The sequence below is a fragment of the Aedes albopictus genome, chromosome 3 (assembly GCF_035046485.1).
Source record: "Aedes albopictus strain Foshan chromosome 3, AalbF5, whole genome shotgun sequence".
Taxonomy (NCBI): Eukaryota; Metazoa; Arthropoda; class Insecta; order Diptera; family Culicidae; genus Aedes; species Aedes albopictus.
The window spans coordinates 344,345,097-344,364,396 of NC_085138.1; the positions used below are offsets into that span (position 1 = coordinate 344,345,097).

General features: G+C 40.2%; 2 protein-coding genes across 2 annotated transcripts in view; one reads left to right on the forward strand and one right to left on the reverse strand.

The window, feature by feature from the left end:
• LOC109421941 (peroxidase) overlaps positions 1-19,300 on the reverse strand; it is a 127,507-nt gene that overhangs the window by 49,418 nt on the left and 58,789 nt on the right. The window lies entirely within an intron of this gene.
• On the forward strand, positions 16,115-17,962 carry LOC109421942 (uncharacterized). The gene is made up of 2 exons (XM_019696578.3): positions 16,115-17,242; positions 17,338-17,962. The coding sequence occupies exons 1-2, from the start codon at positions 16,289-16,291 to the stop codon at positions 17,866-17,868; spliced, it is 1,485 nt and encodes a 494-aa protein (XP_019552123.3). The 5' UTR covers positions 16,115-16,288; the 3' UTR covers positions 17,869-17,962.

A 19,300-nucleotide genomic window follows, 5' to 3' on the forward strand; every position in this document is an offset into this window, starting at 1 on the left:
AGTACAATGTCTGGGGTCACTGTCCAAAAACTGAAGGCCAGTCACCCAACCACACTCCACTCGATAATGCTTGAGAAGTCGGTTGAAGGAACAGTTTTATTACTTTGAAGTGTAGGAGTGAAGGAAAGATAAAGAGGTGGAAGACAGAGTAAGAAGTGAAGCGAAGAAGGACAGCAGAACCCCGCTGTTTTGGACAGAACTTCGGTTCTGTAGGAGTTCAAGTGCCTCCCTCCACCCCTACGTTGGGAAGATCCGGAGAGTTCCGCCGCTGACCAAGTCCGTCAACATACTCGGCCACCGGAAGACCAGAAGGGCCTGTGAATGCCGCCATCGCGTTGCTTCGCCACTCCGTACGCCCGCAGAAGAACTGTCAGGCACTAGCTGTGCACGTTGCCATCGTAGAAGACCTGGGTGGTGGTGAAAGTTAGAAGAAGGAGCCTCGAAGAAATGAAAAGGACAGGTTAGATTAGAGTGTAAGAATTTAGGAAGAGGTAAGTGTAAGAAGAGAAAGTGGCCGGAAAAGTCCGGAAATAAATGTGTATATGTAACGTGACGTGGGTTTTTATGTACTACAGTTGTGCGAAGATCCCCTGCCTGCGATTAGCTGGTCAAGAAACATGCCGACCCTGAGATGTTGTTTCAGGGAGTCTCAGGGAGGCTGCCCTACTGAGCTAGTCGGCAGTTACAAAACACTCCAAAATGGTTTTGCAAAAAAAAAGGTTTCAAATGAAGAATCTATTCAATGGAAACATGATTACCTACTTGTTGCAGCTTATTAAATTTCCTTTGTACCTTTGCTTCATCATTCTTTATAAAATACCTCCGTAACGAAATATCAATTTAAACAATTTAGCTAAGGATCTACCAAATTTCTAACCGCTCATGACCTTACCAAATTCAACCACACCAATTCGAGGAGACCATCCGCACCGTCCGTGGAGGCCACTCTCGATTTCAAGTGCTTGATCGAATCTGAAGAAGCCCCATCTAATTCAAGTTGATGCAACTCCAGTGAAGACCTCCTCCACTATTATAGAAGAAACAATCCAATAAATCAAACTCATCTTGCTCAAGCATTGCTCTGCGGCCGGACCGCCGTCGCCGCATTTCGATGATCACCCCCTAATTAGACCCTTCAACAGCCGATGACAGTCGAGGCCACCGATTGGAATCCATCTAGTTCAAAGTTGGTATGCGAAGCGAACCTCAACGCAGCAACAGCGGACGACCTGATTGCATTGCATTGGTGCAGTTGGAGGTCGCTGGAGGATGGGCCATTCCCTACGACGATGACGATCGCGTTGCTGTTTGGGGGATTATGCAAGATCCCCCGGTGAATCCAAAGCTACCCATCCTACACACTCCTGAACGGGGAGTAATTACGCACCTCGTCAGCCCGAGTTGTGGGGTGGTAGCAGATTCCGATAACTGCCTACGTGCCCATCACCACCACCCAAACCCCAAATGAGCGTAATTCAATTAATTTGTGCCTCATCATCGCCGCTTGCGCTTCTTGGGAGGTTTGATTGACGCGTGTTGAGTCAGACCATTCGGAATTCACAAGGGAGAACCCCCGGCCCAGCTGACGTACTGCGCCGCGGACGACGACAATACAGCTTGCAGCCAGCAACCAGCGGGGGATGCATTTCTCAACCAGATCGATCAAAAATTGTCCATGCACGGCGCCGGCGGTTGCTGTACATATAGGGTAAAAGGGTATAATACGCCCCACCGGGGGGCCCCTTCATTTTCTAGCGATTTAAGCGCTTTTTGCAGGTGGGATCGATTGGAAATCTTGAATATTGATGATTAAATGCCATCAAGCTGAGCCGTTAGTTGATTGGTATAGAAAAGCAATAAAAATATCAAAAAGTCTGAAATCGAGGCTTTTGGCGTAATATTTTACCTCTTGCAAGCTGGCTTTATTGTAAACGAAGCCAGTTCTGTTCGCTTATGTTATTTTGCAACTTTTATGCAGTTAAACACTTGTCAAAAGACCCTCCTAGGATAAGCATGTGGTGGAAATATCCTCTGGTACAGTTTTATCACGGGGCTGGACGTTTTTCTTTTGATGGGGCGTATTGCCCCGTTTGTTTTGATAAGGTAAATTTTGGAACGTTATCTGAAAACGTTTCAAAGCTTCCATAGCCGCCCCTCCAGAGGTAAAGTTCTCATGCAACACTTCACTGACTTTAGAAACAACGATTTGCAGTGGACAATAGATGGAATAAGGCGCCAATTTTAGATATATTGCCATTTCTGCTTAGGGGGGGCATATTATACCTGTTTACCCTAGTGGACGCGATCGTGGTCGAATGAAAATTAAGTTCCAATTAACGAGTGCAGCGCGATCATGATGGATCGATCGATCGAGCGAGAGGGTGACATTGCCATATGCAAGAAGCCAGAGCTCCTCAGGGGAGCTCTCGGTTTGTACCTAATTATGGCGTTTAGGGGGCAGCATGCGAGTGGGTGTCCACGACTACCCCAGCCCCCTGAATGGCTGGAAACGAACGCTATACTTATTCTGTGTTGCTGAGAGTGTTTGGCAACGCGGTATGGACTTTGGAAGAAATTTGAATAGTGGAGAAATGGGGGGTGTGCATTTGGTAAATGCTTTCAGTTCAGTGTGCCACGGGGTACGTATGAATTTGTGCAAAGTCTGTTATTAAAATTTTGCAATTGGGGGCATAGTAAATTGAACTGTGTTTCTTGAATACACGTTTAGTGCGTCGTAACATCCCATTTAAGAAAAGAAAAGTGACAATAATTCGGACAACGATGAAAAACTTGATTAACCCTTTGGAGCCGGAGGAGTCATATATTACCCCAACATAGAAACGGCTGTATATGTGTTACTTTCATATGTATTTATTTAACCTTCGTCAAGAATATCAAAAAGTGTTTTATATTCTGGAATGTTCTAGGTGTTCCCAACTGTCCTATAGTAAAGTCCTTCATATCTACAAGAATAACTTTATGCATTTTCGCCATAAATAAAAGCAGTGAAGCTCTTGACATCTACAATGTATTTATAGACACTATAGGGATATTCCTGGTCAGCCAAACTACCTTGGTGTTCAGAACTTCAGGTCTACACTCATAACAAGAGCCATATCTGTTATACTGAGTAACGTTGCAAAAACAACCGCAGATACTGGAGTTATATGAAGTCTACCAGCTTATTACAAACCTTTGGGACATTCAGGATCGTCCAAACTGTTTTATAATAAAGTCCTTCAAATCTACAAGTATAATTTTATGTGTTTTCACCATAAACATGTGAATATTGCATAACCTGCTGGGATCCGCGAAGCTCTTGAAATCTCAAATGTCATTTGGTCGACGTTCAGTCAGTGTGGACTACGCGGTTTTTCGGGCAGGTAAAGATAAGCTGAGGAATTCGTTTAACCTGAAATTTTCGACGTAATTTTGATGCAGATGTGTCATTACAAAAAAGAATAATAATATTTCTGAAAATAATACCACAGATTTGAAATTTCATGTGCTTGCAGGACATTTTCTCGAAATCATTGGAAAACAGATGGTCCGGTCTGACTTAACGCCGACTATTTAGAGACACTACAGGGATATTCCAGGTCAGCCAAACTCCTTGGAGTTCAGAAATTCAGGTCTACAATCGTAACAACAGCCGCATCTGCTATATGAGTAACGTTGCATATTTATCCGTGGTTACTGGATCAATCTGAAGTATACCTGTTTATTATAAACCTTTGGGAGATTCAGGTTCGTCCAAACTGTTCTATAACGAAGTCATTCAAATCTACAAGAACAACTTTATGGGTTTTCGCCATAAATAATAGCAGAGTATAATCTGCTGAGGTCTGTGAAGCTCTTGAAATCTCAAATGTCATTTAGAGACACTATGGGAATGTTCCAGGTCAGCCAAACTATCTTGGAGTTCAGAACTTCAAGTCTACACTCGTAATATCAGCTATATCTGACATACTGAGTAACGTTTCATAATCAATCGCGGTGACTGGCCCAACCTGAAGTATACTTTATATTATTATGGGGGACATTCAGGGTCTTCTAAACTGGATTTATTAAGAGACCCTATATAAGGTATATTTCAAGTCAGCCTAACTATCTTGGAGTTCAGAACTTCAGGTCTACACTCGTAACAGTAGCCATATCTGATATACTGAGTATCGTTGCATATTTAACAATGAGAATTGGACCAATCTGAAGTCTACTATATATTGTTATGAACCTTTGGGACATCACGGGTCGTCCAAACTGTCCTGAAGTTTAACTTTTGACAGTAAAAGTACACACTTCGAAAAAATCTTGTAATTTTGTGTCATATAAGTCCGACATATAAAAGCAACACATTTGACGCAAAATTGTGTGCGATCTTATTTTTACTTGAAACGGAAAATGTTTGATTCGTGTAATTTTACCGCAACAGCTCAGCGCGTCGGCTGCTTGTATACATGATTGAGAACTGTGATATTTATAGCACCGAATAATGAAAAAAAAATGCAAAAAGTTCCATTCGGGAATCGAACTTCGATCCTCATAGTGTCAGTTTTCGATCTTGCTCTCTCGGCTGACTCATCACGCTGAAGAGAAGGCAGTCGAAGATGTACAACTTCTACCATAAACTAACTTGCCAGTTCGGCCGTCGCGTCGTCACTGCTGCGTGTATGTATGCACTGGCCGTCATCGCAGCCAAGCACACAAAGCCGCCTTTTGATTGACTGTGCGTGGCTGTTTTCGTTTATCACTGCATCGGCTGATGGCAACGGATTGTCATTTCCAAGTTTCTGGCTCACTCCGGGGTTAAATTTATGAGAGGTTTTCATGCTGTTTCACCTTCGTAATAAACAAATCTAGATTGAGTTTAAATAAGGGCGAAAGTAACATGAGAGAGTTCTCTTCATCGGCTCTCTCTTCTTCAAATTAAAGTGACAAGATGCAAGTATTGTTGAACTTTTTGGTCATAAATCGCTAGGTTGCGATGCAATCTAGCGTCTAAATGTAAAAAAGTTCGATTGAATTTGCATCTTGTCACTTTAATTTGCAGAAGAGAGAGTCGATGAAGAGAACTCTCTCATGTTACTTTCGCCCTTATTTAAACTCAATCTAGAAATTTCCAATGCAGTCTGCAGTCTTCATCTGATTTTGTAAGGTGCTGTTTGACAGTTCAACATCAGTAAACATTATGTTTCTGTAACATATCGCGTAAATTTACAGCATAGAGAACTAAATTATCAGTTCTGTGATTTACAATTATGGCTGGAAGAACTCAAACAATATCAACTTAATACGTACGTCATAAAAAGTGTAAAAATGTGGCACATTTATGTTTATGTCAAAGCTTTTTCTGGCAGTTCGATCAATTGTGTCACTATTAAAATTGAGATTTTTTTAGTGTGTTGATCTTCAATTTACGTGCTGTTTAACTTTCATATTTTTTTGCTGTGCAGTTCGTCTATAACTTGATAGAAGGTTTTAAGATTTCCCGACTTCAAAAATCGTGATTAAAAAAACTAAGTAACTCTACAATCCGCCACGTTAATTTCCCTTTCTTACATATTAATTTTTTTTATCAATTTTATTTATTTACAACGCCTTCAACACATAGTGATTGTACAGACTGATTTGGTTGAACTTATTACTATTACAATATAAACATTTGCATTTATCTACAACACATTAACACAAGGCATATAATGACGAACATTTTCACAATAATAATAAAAATTAACATGGAAGTCTTTGAATGAGTGTAATCCTTTTTTTTCCTTTTAATTCCGCTTTCTAATATTAGAGGGCGGAATTAAAAGTACAACCCGAGTAGGTGAGAAAATCTAACGAATAACACATTCAGTTATAACTAAATGGATTACTGAAGAACAAAAACTGATATTGGTTTGATTGAGATAAAAGTTAGAACAGCAGAAATAATATCAAAATTTAGTGTGGAGATGGCAATTTGTTTTAAAGGAAAAAGGTGAACAAATCAGACAATATTATGAGGGGAATATGAGCATAAGGTTCTTCGTTTTCACAGCTCAGAAAGGGGCACATGGCATTTCACTAACATTAAACCGTCTCTATGGGTCTTTGTGTTCCATTCGGTCAGAAGAAATAAATTTGTTCTTATTTATGTAACAATATTCATATGTTTCGACAAGAACAAAAATTCATATCACTTTAAGTTGTTCGTGCGATATTCATTAAATCTTTGAACAACACATCAAAATCACATAGAGATACGACGTGAAAAATTGTTCGATTTGAGATCCGGTTTTGATATTCTCGTCTGCCCGGGAAAACTGATTACACTCATTCGAAGAGGGTGTTATGCTTGGATGGATCGAAAAGTCGGTCTAAGATGGAAGTCTGTTTAAAAGGTCCTTTCTATAACAAGGAAATGGAGTCTATATGAAAATATTATTAAAATGGATGTCACAGTGCCTGCGCAAAATCTTGTATCAATTATTTGCTACATTTTGTGAACATCTTCATACAAATTTTTGTTTTGTTTCCATCGTCATTTTAAACATTTGTTTTGTTAAATTCCAAATCTCTTGACACCGCTCTTCTCAGAATTTTATGAAAAAAAAAGAGTTCTTCTCCAATACATCCAACATTTCTTCCTTCAGGAAATACTCCGTCTTCAAAAAACCTACAAATTCTTTTACAAATCTGTGTTTGTCTAATATTTCCGAAAAATATCAGGGACTATAGGATACTCTTTCGGGGGTTCGAGTAGAGCTTCCAGAAAGTCACATTTTTCAAACTTTCAAATATTTCTTCACAAATTCCGTTGAAGATTCCATTGAGTGCTATTGTACTCAGGAAATTTGTTTAAAAATCTTAGAGGATTCCATCAGAGAGTCTTTCAGGAGTAGTTTTTTTTTTTTAATATTCGCTATAATTTCCTGTGTTACTCACTCTTTAGATTTTTAATTGAATTTTGCCTAAAGCTCCTCCAAGACTCTGTGCAAAAGGGGTAGCTACGATTTTGCTGTGAATTCTCTCAGGCATTTTTCAAGATTTTTTTCCTTGACTTCCGCCAAAGAAGTGATCAAATTTTAGGGATTTGGTAGAAATTACATAGAGTTTCACTAAGAATGTCACGAGAACTCCTCCAGGAACTTACATATTTTTTTTTCAAACGTTAAAATCTCTTTGCCGGAAGTAACATCTGCAGGTTAACCGAGTTCTCCAGGAAATCCGAGAGGGCCTTCATGCACTTCTTCGATATTTTCGCTACAACTTTGCTGTTAGAATTTTCAAAGCAAGATTAAAAAAGTTTTTCGGGAAATCTTCCAGAAATCTGAAAAATTTCACCTAAGAAGTATTCAGATTTCTTTCACATGAATTTATCGAGATCCAAGATCAAAACTACTAAAATATCTGAGAGGCTGCATGCCTATAGAAATAGTCAGCATTTGCCGGCTTGTTAATATTGCTATCAATTTATTTAAGACTTTCTTGTCACTAATGCACTACAGACAGACACCGTACAAATTTTCCCGGTGCCTTTTACAATTTCCCGTGTTTTTCCCGCATTTTTCCCGGTGAATTCGAATTCCCGGGTTTTTCCCGGTTTTCCCGTATTTCCCGGATGGATGGACACCCTGAGACATGGATTACTCCATATCTTTTTTACAGAAATTTGTCCAGGATTTTGTTGAGAACGCTTTCCAGGGATTTTTTGGGCATCAGAATTCCTCCAGGTTTTCCTTCAAGAATTTATCCAGAGTGGAATTTCTTCTGTGTTTCTTTCAGGAACAACTCCAGGGATTATTTTGAATTTTACAAGGATTCCCCCAGGAACACATTTAAAAACTCCTTCGGGAAGTTGGAATTCTTGGAATTCTTTCAGGAACTCCTCCAGTAATTAATCCAGTACTTCCCACATGAGCTGTTTAACCTTCCAGGACGCGCGCCATCAAGCAACCGAAACTGCACCGCGCGCACGTTGTATACAACGAGCGAGGTTTTTTGGTGGTGTTGTACTTTTTACAACAGCGCGCGCGCTGAAGGGTTAAGGATTCACTTAGGAATTCCACTTAAAATTACTCCGGGGATTCCTTCTAAAGTTTCTTCAAAAACTCTCAGGATTGCTTCAGAATTTCTCCAAGAATTCCATCTGCGATTTCTTAAGGAATTATTCCTGGTATTCCTCTACGTATTCCTTAAGAGATTCATTCAATAATTTCTTCAGGAATTTCTCTAGGATTTTTCCAGGGATTCCACAATGAATTCCTGCAGGAATTTATCTAAAAATTTCTCCAGGAATTCATCTAGAGATTCCTTCAGAAACTCCGCCAGAAATTCCACTAGAGATTTCTCCAGGAGTTCCTCTGGAGATTCCTTCAGGAATTCCTACAGGCATTCCTCTAGGATATCCTCCAGAGATCCCTCCAAGAATTCATACAAGATTTTTTTTTTCAGAGATGCCAAGAAATGCTCCAGAGTTTCCTCAATGCATTCAGCACTTCAGGACTTCCTCCAGTCATTCCTCCAGAGATCCCTCCAGTAACTGCTTCCGGGATTCTTCCAAGAATTCCACCAGAAATTCTTACAGATATTCATCCAGGAATTTTTCAAGGGATTCCTCCAAGGATTTTTTTTCCAGAGACTCTTACAGGAACTCCTCCAAATTTTTCTCCAGTAATTACTTCAGGGAATCCTCCAAGAATTCCACCAGGAACTCTCCTAGGCATTCTCCCAATGATACTTCCTTGGATTCTTGCAGAGATTTCTCTAGATTTTTTTCAGTGATTCCTCCAGGATTTCTACCAGATATTCCTCCAGAAATAACTTTAGGGACTCCTCCAGAAATTCCTCCCGGAGAAGTTTCTCCTGGGATTATTTCAGGAATTCTTCCTGGGATTCCTGCAGAAATGCATGCAGGCATTCCTCCAGGATTTATTCCAGGGTCTTTTCTAGAAACTTCTTCAGAAATTACTCCAGGAATTTCTTCAGAGATTCCTCCAGGAACTTCACCAAGAATTAATCAAGGCATTCCTTCATAAATTATGTCAGCATTTCATCCAGAAATTTCTCCAGGAAATCCTTCAAGGATTCCTTTAGGAGTTCTTCCAGGATTTTCTCTAGGAATACGTTCTGGAATTTTTCCAGGAATTCCTCTAAGAATTATTCCAGATTTACCTCCAGGAATTCCACTCAAATTCATCCAGGAACTTCATTAGGGATTTTTCCAGGGATTTCTCTTCAAATTTCTCCAAGGATCCCATCCCAAATTTCTCCCTCAGGGATTCCATCAGAAGTTCCTTCAAGGATTTCTCCAGAAATTACTCTAGAAATTTCTCCAGAAATTTCTGAGGGTTTTCTTTTCAGAAATTTCTCGCATTAGATTCTCCCAGAAATACATCCAGTAATTTTTACAAGAATTCCTCCAGAGATTCCTCCAGGAATTCCTTCAAGGATTGCCTCAGCAATTCCCAAAGGAAAATCTCAAGGAATTCCTCCGGGCATACCTCCAGAATTTTATCCAGGAACTTCTCTAGGAAATTCTCTAGGAACTACCCCAAGAGTTTCTTCAGGAATTCCTCCTGTAATTTCTCTAGGATTTGCTCCTGAACATTTTTCAGTTATCATATCAACCATTTTTCCAGGATTTTTTCCAAAAAATCTTCCGGGGATTTTTTCTAGAAATTCTTCTTGGAATTCCCTCAGGATTTTTTCAAATTCCTCCAGGCATTTCTCCAGGAATTTCTACTGAGAATTCTTCATGAATTGCTTCAGGGATTTCTCCAGGAAAAATTTCTAAGATTTCTCCAGGAAATCCTCCAGAAGTTCCTCTAAGGAATCTTCCAGCAAATCCTCTAGTGATTTTTTTCAGAAATTCTTCCAGGAAGTTCCTGAAGGAATACCTTCAGGAATTTTTCAGGAATTCCTCTAGCAGTTTCTCTAGGGAATCCTCCAGGGATTTCTTCACAAATTTCTTCAAGGATTCTCCCAGGGATTCATTCAGGATTTTTTTGCGAGGATTTATCGAGGAATTCCTCCAGATATTCCACTAGAAGTTCCTCCAAAATTTTCTCAAGGGATTCTTTTAGCAATAGAACAATAATAGAAATAGAAATATGAATCTCCCAGAATTCCTCTGGAGTTTTGTCTAAAAACTCATCCAGTATTTGTTTCAAAAATTCCTCTAGAGATTCCTCCAGGAATTTCATCATGGATTACTCCAGCAATTCCCACAGGAATGCTTCTAAAAATTCCTACAAGATTTTATCCAGGAATTTATCCTGGAACTCCTCCAGGAATTCCTTCAAAAATTACTCCAGGAATTTCTTCACGAACTCCTCCAGGATTTGGTCCTGGACATCCTTTAGAAAAAATGTCAGCAATTCCTCTAGGGATTCCTACAGGCATTTCTCCAGAGATTCCATCAGGAATTGCTTCAGGGATTCCCCTAGAGGTTTCTCCATGAATTTGCAAGGATTTTTCCGGGGATTCCTTCAGGAAATCCTCCAGAATTTTCTCCAAGGATTCCTCCAGAAAATCCTTCAGAAATTCTTCCAGGAAATTCTCCAGGAATTTTTCAGGGATTCCAGGCATTCCTTCAAAAATTACTCCAGGAATTTCTTCACGAACTCCTCCAGGATTTGGTCTTGGACATCCTTTAGAAATAATGTCAGCAATTCCTCTAGGGATTCCTACAGGCATTTCTCCAGAGATTCCATCAGGAATTGCTTCAGGGATTCCCCTAGAGATTTCTCCATGAATTTACAAGGATTTTTCCGGGGATTCCTTCAGGAAATCCTCCAGAATTTTCTCCAAGGATTCCTCCAGAAAATCCTTCAGAAATTCTTCCAGGAAATTCTCCAGGAATTTTTCAGGGATTCCTCCAGGAGTTCCTCCAGAGATTTCTTCAGGGATTTCTCCACAAACTTCTTCAAGGATTTCCTCAGGGATTCCTTCAAGAATTCCTTCGAGGATTTATCCAGGAATTCCTCCAGAGAATTCCGCTAGAAATTCCTCAAGGATTTTAGGGATTTTTCAGAAATGGCAAAAATAACAGAAATAGAAATCCCCAAGAATTCCTCTGGAGATTCCTCTAGAAACTCATCCAGTAATTCTTTCAAAAATTCCTCTAGAGATTCCTGCAGCAATTCCCACAGGAAAACCACTAGGAATGCGTCCAGGCATTCCTACAGGAATTTCTCCAAGAACTTCACCAGGAATCCATCCCTCCAGGAAATACCCCAGGAATTTCTTCAGGAATTCATCCAGGAATTGCTCCTAGACATCCTTTAGAAATTATGTCAAGTATTTCTCTAGGAAATCCTCTAGTGATTGCTTCAGAGATTCTTCCAGGAAATTCTTTCAGGAATTTTACAGCGATTCTTCCAGACATTCCTCCAGGAATTCCTCCAGAGATTTTCAGGGATTTCTCCACGAATTTCTCCAGGGATATTCCCAGAACATCATCAAGAAATTCCTCAAAGGATTCATCCAGAAAATGCTTCTGGAATTTCTTTAAGGTTTTTTTTTCAGAAAATTCCTCACGGAATTCCTTTGGAGATTTCACCAGGAACATATAGAAGTTCTTCCAGGGATTGCTCCAAGAATTCATCTAAGAATTTCTCTAGGTATTACGCCAGGAATTTGTTCAGAAATTTCTCCAAGCATTCCTCCAGGATTCTCTCTAGAGATTTTCCCAGAAATTTATTCAGGGGTTTCTCCAAGAGTTCCTTCAGAAATTTCTCTAAGATTTTCTCTAGAAATTCCTTTCTTCTGATTTTTACTAGGAATTTCTCCGGAATTTTCTCTAGGGAATCCTCCAGAAATTTATCTAGGATTTCCTCATGAAATCTCTTAAGAAATTTCTCTAGGTATTCCTCCCATAATTTATCCAGGCATTCCTCCAGGTATACTTTCAGAAATTCTTCCAGGGACTTCTCTGGGAATTCCTCCAGGGATTCTACTAGGCTTACTTCAGGCATTACTGTAGAAATTGCTCTAGGGATTTATCCAGATATTTTTTCAAGGATTTAGCCAGGGAGTCTTCCAGAGATTTCTTCGGGGATTGGTCCAGGAATTCTTCTGAAATTCCTCTCAGGTTCTCTCCAAAAAATTATTCAGGAGTTCCGTCGGAAATTTCAGAAATCCTTCAATCATCTTTTCAGGGATGTATGTTCCCAAGAACTTCTCCAGGATTATCTGATGATTTTTGTTTTGAAATACATCGAGAATTTCAGGAGGAATTCCTCCAGCGAATAATATTGGCAGATAATTAAAAAAGAACGCAAACAGGAACCAGGAAATTCTAAGTGAGTCCTCAAAAGCGTTCGTAATTTTCAAAATAGTTCAGCTTTAATTTCTTATTAATGTTTAACAAAAAAAATCATTGCAAAATAATGCACGAGTAAATAAAAATTCTTGATGTTCCAGAAATGGATCACCACTACCAGCACCACGTTGATTTGTGTATATCAGGCGAGCTTTTACAACGTATTGTACAAAATACAACAGCATAACTGCTGAAGGGTTATATAATGCTTTTAGACTATAATGTTATTAAAATTTATTTCATCGCTTTGCGTATAAATTTGCTAAGGGTTAGCCCCCCTCTGACCGAAAAGCTAGCTACGCCCTTGGCCCTACGCTCAACTACATTACTACAGTCACGATCGAGTGAACAGCGGGGGAAGTCTAACTTGAATCGATTTTCTGTCAGCAGCTAGTTTTGCAGACTTGTACAGTAAGGAAGTTAGCTTCACTTTGTCAAGTGTCTTTAGCAGCGCAGCAGTAAGTCAGCACTCAAAAGGCTGTCACGCAGGAGGATCCAGTTCAAATCTACATAGGAGCAACGTGTGTGAAAATATTTAGTATCACTCAGACACAATTTCAGACATGAATCGCAAGGTGTGAACCTGAAAAATACGTTTTTGTTACTACATGAATTTTGTCAGAGTTCTGTCAGAAGCTGCTTAGATGGATATCCAGCTACCTTATGTGAACTTTCAAGTAGCAAAATTACTTAAAAATTATTCTGATTAGAACAAGCGGCTTAGCTTATTAAGTACCCTCGTATCTGAACTTTTGGTTACATGGGACATTTAAACATATTTTAAAATCAATTCACCGTATGAATTTCTGAAGAAATCTCAAGAGAAATCTTTAGTCGAATTTTTGAGGAAACCTCTAGACGAATTTCTGGAGAAATCTCTGGAAAAACTCTTCAAAACATTCCTGGAATTATATTTGAAAATATTAGTTGAAGGATTAACGAATTCTTTGCACAAAGCAGACTTTTCTGAAGATAGTCCTAAAGGAGTACATGAAAAACTTCTTGGGAAAGCTGGTGGAATTCATAAAGTAATCTCTTGGAATAGCTTTAAAAGAATTTCAAAAGTCATGGCATTTTCGATAAGCTGATGAACACTAAGCAGGAAAATATCCTCAGACCATATCTGAACCAGTAGTGTTCCGGAACCAGTGCCGGGACCGGAACCAGTTCCGGCTGTCCCGCCGAAAATGGCCAAATTTAAAATTTAACCAAACCCTTGCATGCGACGCATCGAATAGTAGCTTTTTCGATAACCTGATGTACGGTAAGTAATAAAATAGTCTCAGACCGTATCTGAACCGGTAGTGTTCCGGAACCCGTTCCAGGTGTCCCAATTATAAAAGTCAACCACACCCACGCATGCGACACATTAAACCGTGGCATTTCCGATAAGCTGATGAACACTAAGCAGAAAAATATTCTCAGACCGTATCCGAACCGGTTCCGGGTGTCCCACCGATAGTGGCTAAATATAAAACTTAAACAAGCCCATGCATGCGGCACATCAAATAGGGGCTTTTTCGATAACCTGATGAACGGTAAGCAGGAAAATAGTCTCAGACCATAGCTGAACCAGTAGTGTTCCGGAACCGGATCCGGGTGTCCCGCCGGAAGTAGCCAAATGTAATAGTGAACCACACCCATACATGCGACACATCAAACCGTGGTATTTTCGATAAGCTGATGAAGACTAAGCAGGAAAATAGTCTCAGACCTTAGCTGAACCAGTAGCATTTTCTATAAGCTGACGAAGACTAAGCAGGAAAATAGTCTCAGACCTTATCTAAACCAGTAGTGTTCGGGTGTCCCGCCGGAGGTGGCCAATATGTGTAAATATGTGGTGTAAGAGAACAACATGTTGACAACCCTTGAGCACTTCAATCCTCTTTTGCGTCTAAAATTACTGCGCAAAATTTTGACCCGACTGGTTGCGCCTTCGCGCTCTGTAATGTGGTTGAAATTTGAATTGGATTTAGTATGAATAAAGTTCCACTTGCTTGTATGTTTTGGTCAAATTTGACATAAATCTAGTATCCAATGATAATAAAATAAGCCTAAAATGTGCAGAAAAAAAATTGTCAAAGACTGCAAAGTGATCTGTGGTAGTGAAAAAGTTATATTTTAGCTCGTTAAAATCGTCTCGATATTGATCGGCCTCCAGTGATAGTGAAAGTGGTAAAGCAGTCAACTAATTTTTCAGTTCTGCCTTTACGTTGAACATAACGTCGGAATATGTGCCATCAATAAGTTTTCCCAATTCGATGATGGCTTGGATAAAATTCTCGCTTTTAGAACTGTTTGCAGATCAGGAGGAATTTCTCGGTCTATCTTGATGCATGGGAAATTCCTTGCCTGAATTGCTCAAGAAAGCGTATTTTCTCCGATCGCAGTGAACAGTTGCGAAGAAATGACAATTCAAATGGTAGTCATTGTAGAAAGTTTCTACCAGGAATCGGTCAAGAAATTTCTTGAGTGATTCCTTTGAAACACGAAACTGGGCTTTTAAAAATAAAGTATTTATCACGTCGACGGAAAGATCATGAGTACACATTCGGTGCGAAAGGCACTATCACCACTAGGTGGATTAATATTTTATTTTTTCTAGAAAAATCTCTTCAAAATTTTCAAAAAAAAAAATGTTTCAGAAATTCGTAGAATGATTATTATAGAGACTCTTAAAGGAATTCTGTTGGAATCACTAAAAACATGCAAAAAGCAGAAATTCCTGAAGACGTGGAAGAATCCCTAGAGGAATTCATAGCGAAATATCTGTACAAATTCCCGAAGGAATTCCAGAAAGATTTTCTGAAGAAACAACTGTAGGAATTTCTGATCTTCCCAAAAATGCAGAATGCCTGGAAAAATTACTGAAAGAATCCCTGGAGATATTTTCAATGGAATCCCCAGAAGATTTCTGAAATAATCCATGGAAGACTTTCAAATGAAATTCTTCGAGAAATTAAAAAAAAATCTGAAGGATTACCTGAGGGAACCCCAGGAGAATTTCCTAAGGAATCCTTGGAAGATTTGAAAACGGAATTCCTGGATCAGTTTCTGAAGGAACTTTGGGAGGCTTTCCGAAAGAATCCCTGGAGCTTGCTCTGGAATGATTTCTAAAGGAATGCATGGAGCAAATTTGAAAGGATTTGAAGCAAGTTTTTTTTAAGAATCTTTGGAAAATATTTTGACTATAGCAATGATTGAAAAAAAATCTAAAATAAAGAATCTTTGGATAAATGAGTAAAAAGTTTTTGAAGGAATATCTTAAAAAATCCTTAAAAGATTGTCTTAAGAATTTTTGCCGGAATTTTTGAGAAATTCTAAATTGTTGTTTTTATAAGGAAAAATATATTTCTGGAGGAATTTATAAAAACACTTTTGTGCAAGATTTTCCAAAAGAATATTCAAAGTGATTCTGAAAAAAAAACACAGGAAGGCTTTTTAGAGGAGCTCTTGAAGATTCCTAAAAATATGCTGAAGTTATTTCGAATCTGAAGCAAATTGGCGAATGTTTCTGCAGGGGAAACATTTGAAAGAATATGTTAGCAATCTCTGGTAGAATTTCTGCAGAAATTTTGGGATTTTTTTTTGGAAAACCTTCTCAAGAATTTTTGAAGGTAAATATCTCTGAGCGTGTTTTTTAAAATAACTCCTGGAATAATTTCTGATTAGATATCTAGAGGATTTTCCAAAATAATCTCTGGATGAAGTTCTGCAAATTTCTGCACAAATTGGACGAATTAAACATCGCAAAGCTAGAAGCTAGGACATTGCATATGTGAATAATTTATTTCCATCGATTGATGATCACGATTTAAAAAGTAGGCGTTGCAAAGTCATGTCAAAATAGTTATTCTAGAAACTTTTGGGACAGAATCAAGTTCAAATTCCCGCTACCATTCCAAATTCCAATTTTTCAAATTAAATTTATCCAAATCCAAAACTTTGTATCTGGTTTCGTTGAAAATTTATCTAGAAAAAATGGCCCCCAACCGGATCTTCATGGTGGAACTGATAGTGGAAGACTTGCAGATGTTCTCAGCCGAACAGCTGGGCGGTTCGTCATCGCCACCTCCTGAAGAGGTTCAGCCGCAACCAACGGATGAGGAAGCCGGAGAATCCGAATCGTCCCCAACCTGTCCGGAGCGATGCATTCGCTTTCAGTTGTCCAATCTGGCTCGCTGCGAAGTTTGCGAGAAGGACTTCGGGTCCCAGCTGGACGAGAGTTCGGCCAAATTGGGCGAAAACTGCATGTTCACGCTGAATGTCGACGGGTTGAAGGAGAACGAGCTGAGCTTTGAGATTTCCGCATTGGAGAAGCGTAAAGATGGAGGCAAAAAGGTTTTGGGGAAGTGGGTGGAGCCCGCGAATGAACTTTTGGACAATCTGGCGAAGAACTTTGACAACGTCAACGGCAGGCGAGGATCGGAGATATCGATCGGGACGGCCTTGTCGGACGACTCGGTGTCGAAGAAGAACTACCCCGTTTCGGAGACCATCCGGTCGCTGTATCCTCTGAGGGACGAACAGGAGGTCGTCCGGGGGTGTGTCATAGTGACCGTCCGGATCTCATGTCTGGGAACCCGGATTAATCAGAAGGTTAAGCTCGGTGCCAAGGATGATCAACCGGGAGTAACGTGTTTCAAGATGACCGATCAGGAAGGCGAAGAACAGTTCATGAAGTGCGTAGCGTTCGACGAGGTGGCCCATCCTCATCCGGTGATGTGCGAGGAATGCGAGAAACCGCCAAGCATGATCTCACTTCCTCCGACGCCACCTGGATCGGTGTGTAGCAAGGAGGAAGTGTGCGCGCCGTACGATGAGTACACCGCTGAAATGAATGGGAATGCAATTTCCATTCGGGTGGAGAAGGACTCAGAGATCAAGGTCATGCTGGATGATGAACAGGATAACAGCTGTACCAAAGGATGTTGGGTAAGTGCTTTTGAAAAACCTACAAACGATTTTTCTAACCTTGAACCTCTAAACTCTGAACTAATGGTCATCTGTTTAACTTTTCGTCGTCGTAGACTTCCCTTAAACTGCCGGAAGGCATCTACGCCTTGGAAGAACGGTACGTCCAACGGGAAGAGAACGCCTGCCGGCTCCCGGTCATCCGAGGTAACCTCAAGTACCCTGCCCGCCAGTGGTCGGCCGACTTCATGATGTGCAAACAAAAGCGTCCGATCTGCGCAGAAGACTACCGCAAGCGGCCAGATGCGACTCGATCGATTTGTATGCAAACTCGAGACCCGGAGGAGCCTCACTCGGTGCATCCTTGCGGGATCGAAATTTGCAAGAAAGGTTGGCACGATCCGAACGTGGACGTTTTCGTACTGAAGTTGGGTAAGAACAAGACTACCAGATCCCAGAATGGCGGTAATCAGATTGAGCTGGAACTGAGGACCCCGAAAGGACCCATGCGGGAAAAGCGACCGAAGGAAACCCGAGGCGTTCAGGTGATCGAGTCCGAGTTTGAAGATTTCAAGCCTCCGCAGGCGGAAGATTCGAAGAAGCCGAAAAAGAAGGCCTCTGGTAAGAAGGGCGCCAAAAAGAAGTAACCGTGAAGAAGAAAGCTCCACTGATTGTGTTCCACTGACTTCGACTCGCAGCTCATTAAAGGTTATTAGAAAAACAGTGCATCTGATAGGAACACTCTGGTGGTTTTATTTCCCCTTTTTCTTACTCACCTTCGCGTCGTCATCGCCGGATGGACGGCGCGGCCTTCGCCGTTACATAACGCGCAATTCGCAACAACACAAAACAATCATCTGCATCTCGTCCAGACCACAACAACCACGCGACGATGCCATAGACGCCTTCGGAGGTTTTGAAGCTAATTGGAGCGGACATTCCGCGCTGCCGAGAGCCGCACCACGCCGGCCGGGGCCGACTTGCACAGGAATGTTATTGGCATTTAATGCCGGTAATGCAATGAAGGTGGCCTATTAACTGAGTTTTACGTGCACTTTGGTTTGTCGTTTGGGGAATGATGCAGTCGGGTGCATTGAAATGTTACATGGTGGTGGTTATACAATTTCAAGCGGATGGAAATTTTGAGCTTTGCATACTTAGCTGGAGGAAACCAAAATATGCAGATTATGGCATATTGTAAATTTTTGTATATATATTTTTTTTACAAAATTGTCTAGTTAACACAATTGTTAATATCTACTCGGTGTTACTTACTGCTCGTGTATTCAATTACTAGCATTTACTGTGATGATAAATCCTTTTTTTAGCATAGTCATACCTGAAAGAGAAACAAAAACATTGCATTAATACTTGTGGAAATAGTAGTTTACGCAACAAGGTGCAGAATGACGATTTTTACAGCACGAGTCGTACATTTATCCAACGAGGCTTGCCGAGTTGGATAATTACGACGAGTGCTGGAAAAATCGAGTTCTGCACCGAGTTGCGTACAACGTTTTTTGCAATTTCATAAATTACCCTTGAGGATAGTTTTTAACAAAACTTTTTCATCAAACTGCACACTGATGTTCATAACCATGTTTAAGAAAATCTGAACATAACAGGTTATACTGTGCAGTTGTCAAATTTTTTCAAAACTGCGTCCACAAAGCATCAAGAAGTTGACCAAAACTGAAAACAGTGCTGTAATGGTTTATTACGCAACGCAAATCAGTGCTGTAATGAACCATTACAGCACTGTTTATTTGGTGTGGGAAAGTAGGCCTTTTCCTGTCAGATTTGCGTAAGGTAAAACAGCCTATTACGATGAGAAATTGCAAAAAAATACATTCACTAAAACAATGAACATGTAAACACGGTAGGACTGCGTTGGGTTGGTAAGGGAACGTCCATAAATTACGTCACGCAAAAATCGAACATTTTCAACCCCCCTCCCCCCTATGTCACACTTTTTGTATGGGACCTCTGAAATTTTTGTATGGGTCGTCACACTTTGTTGAACCCCCCCTCCCTCCTCAAAGCGTGACGTAATTTATAAACGTTCCCTAAAGTTTTACG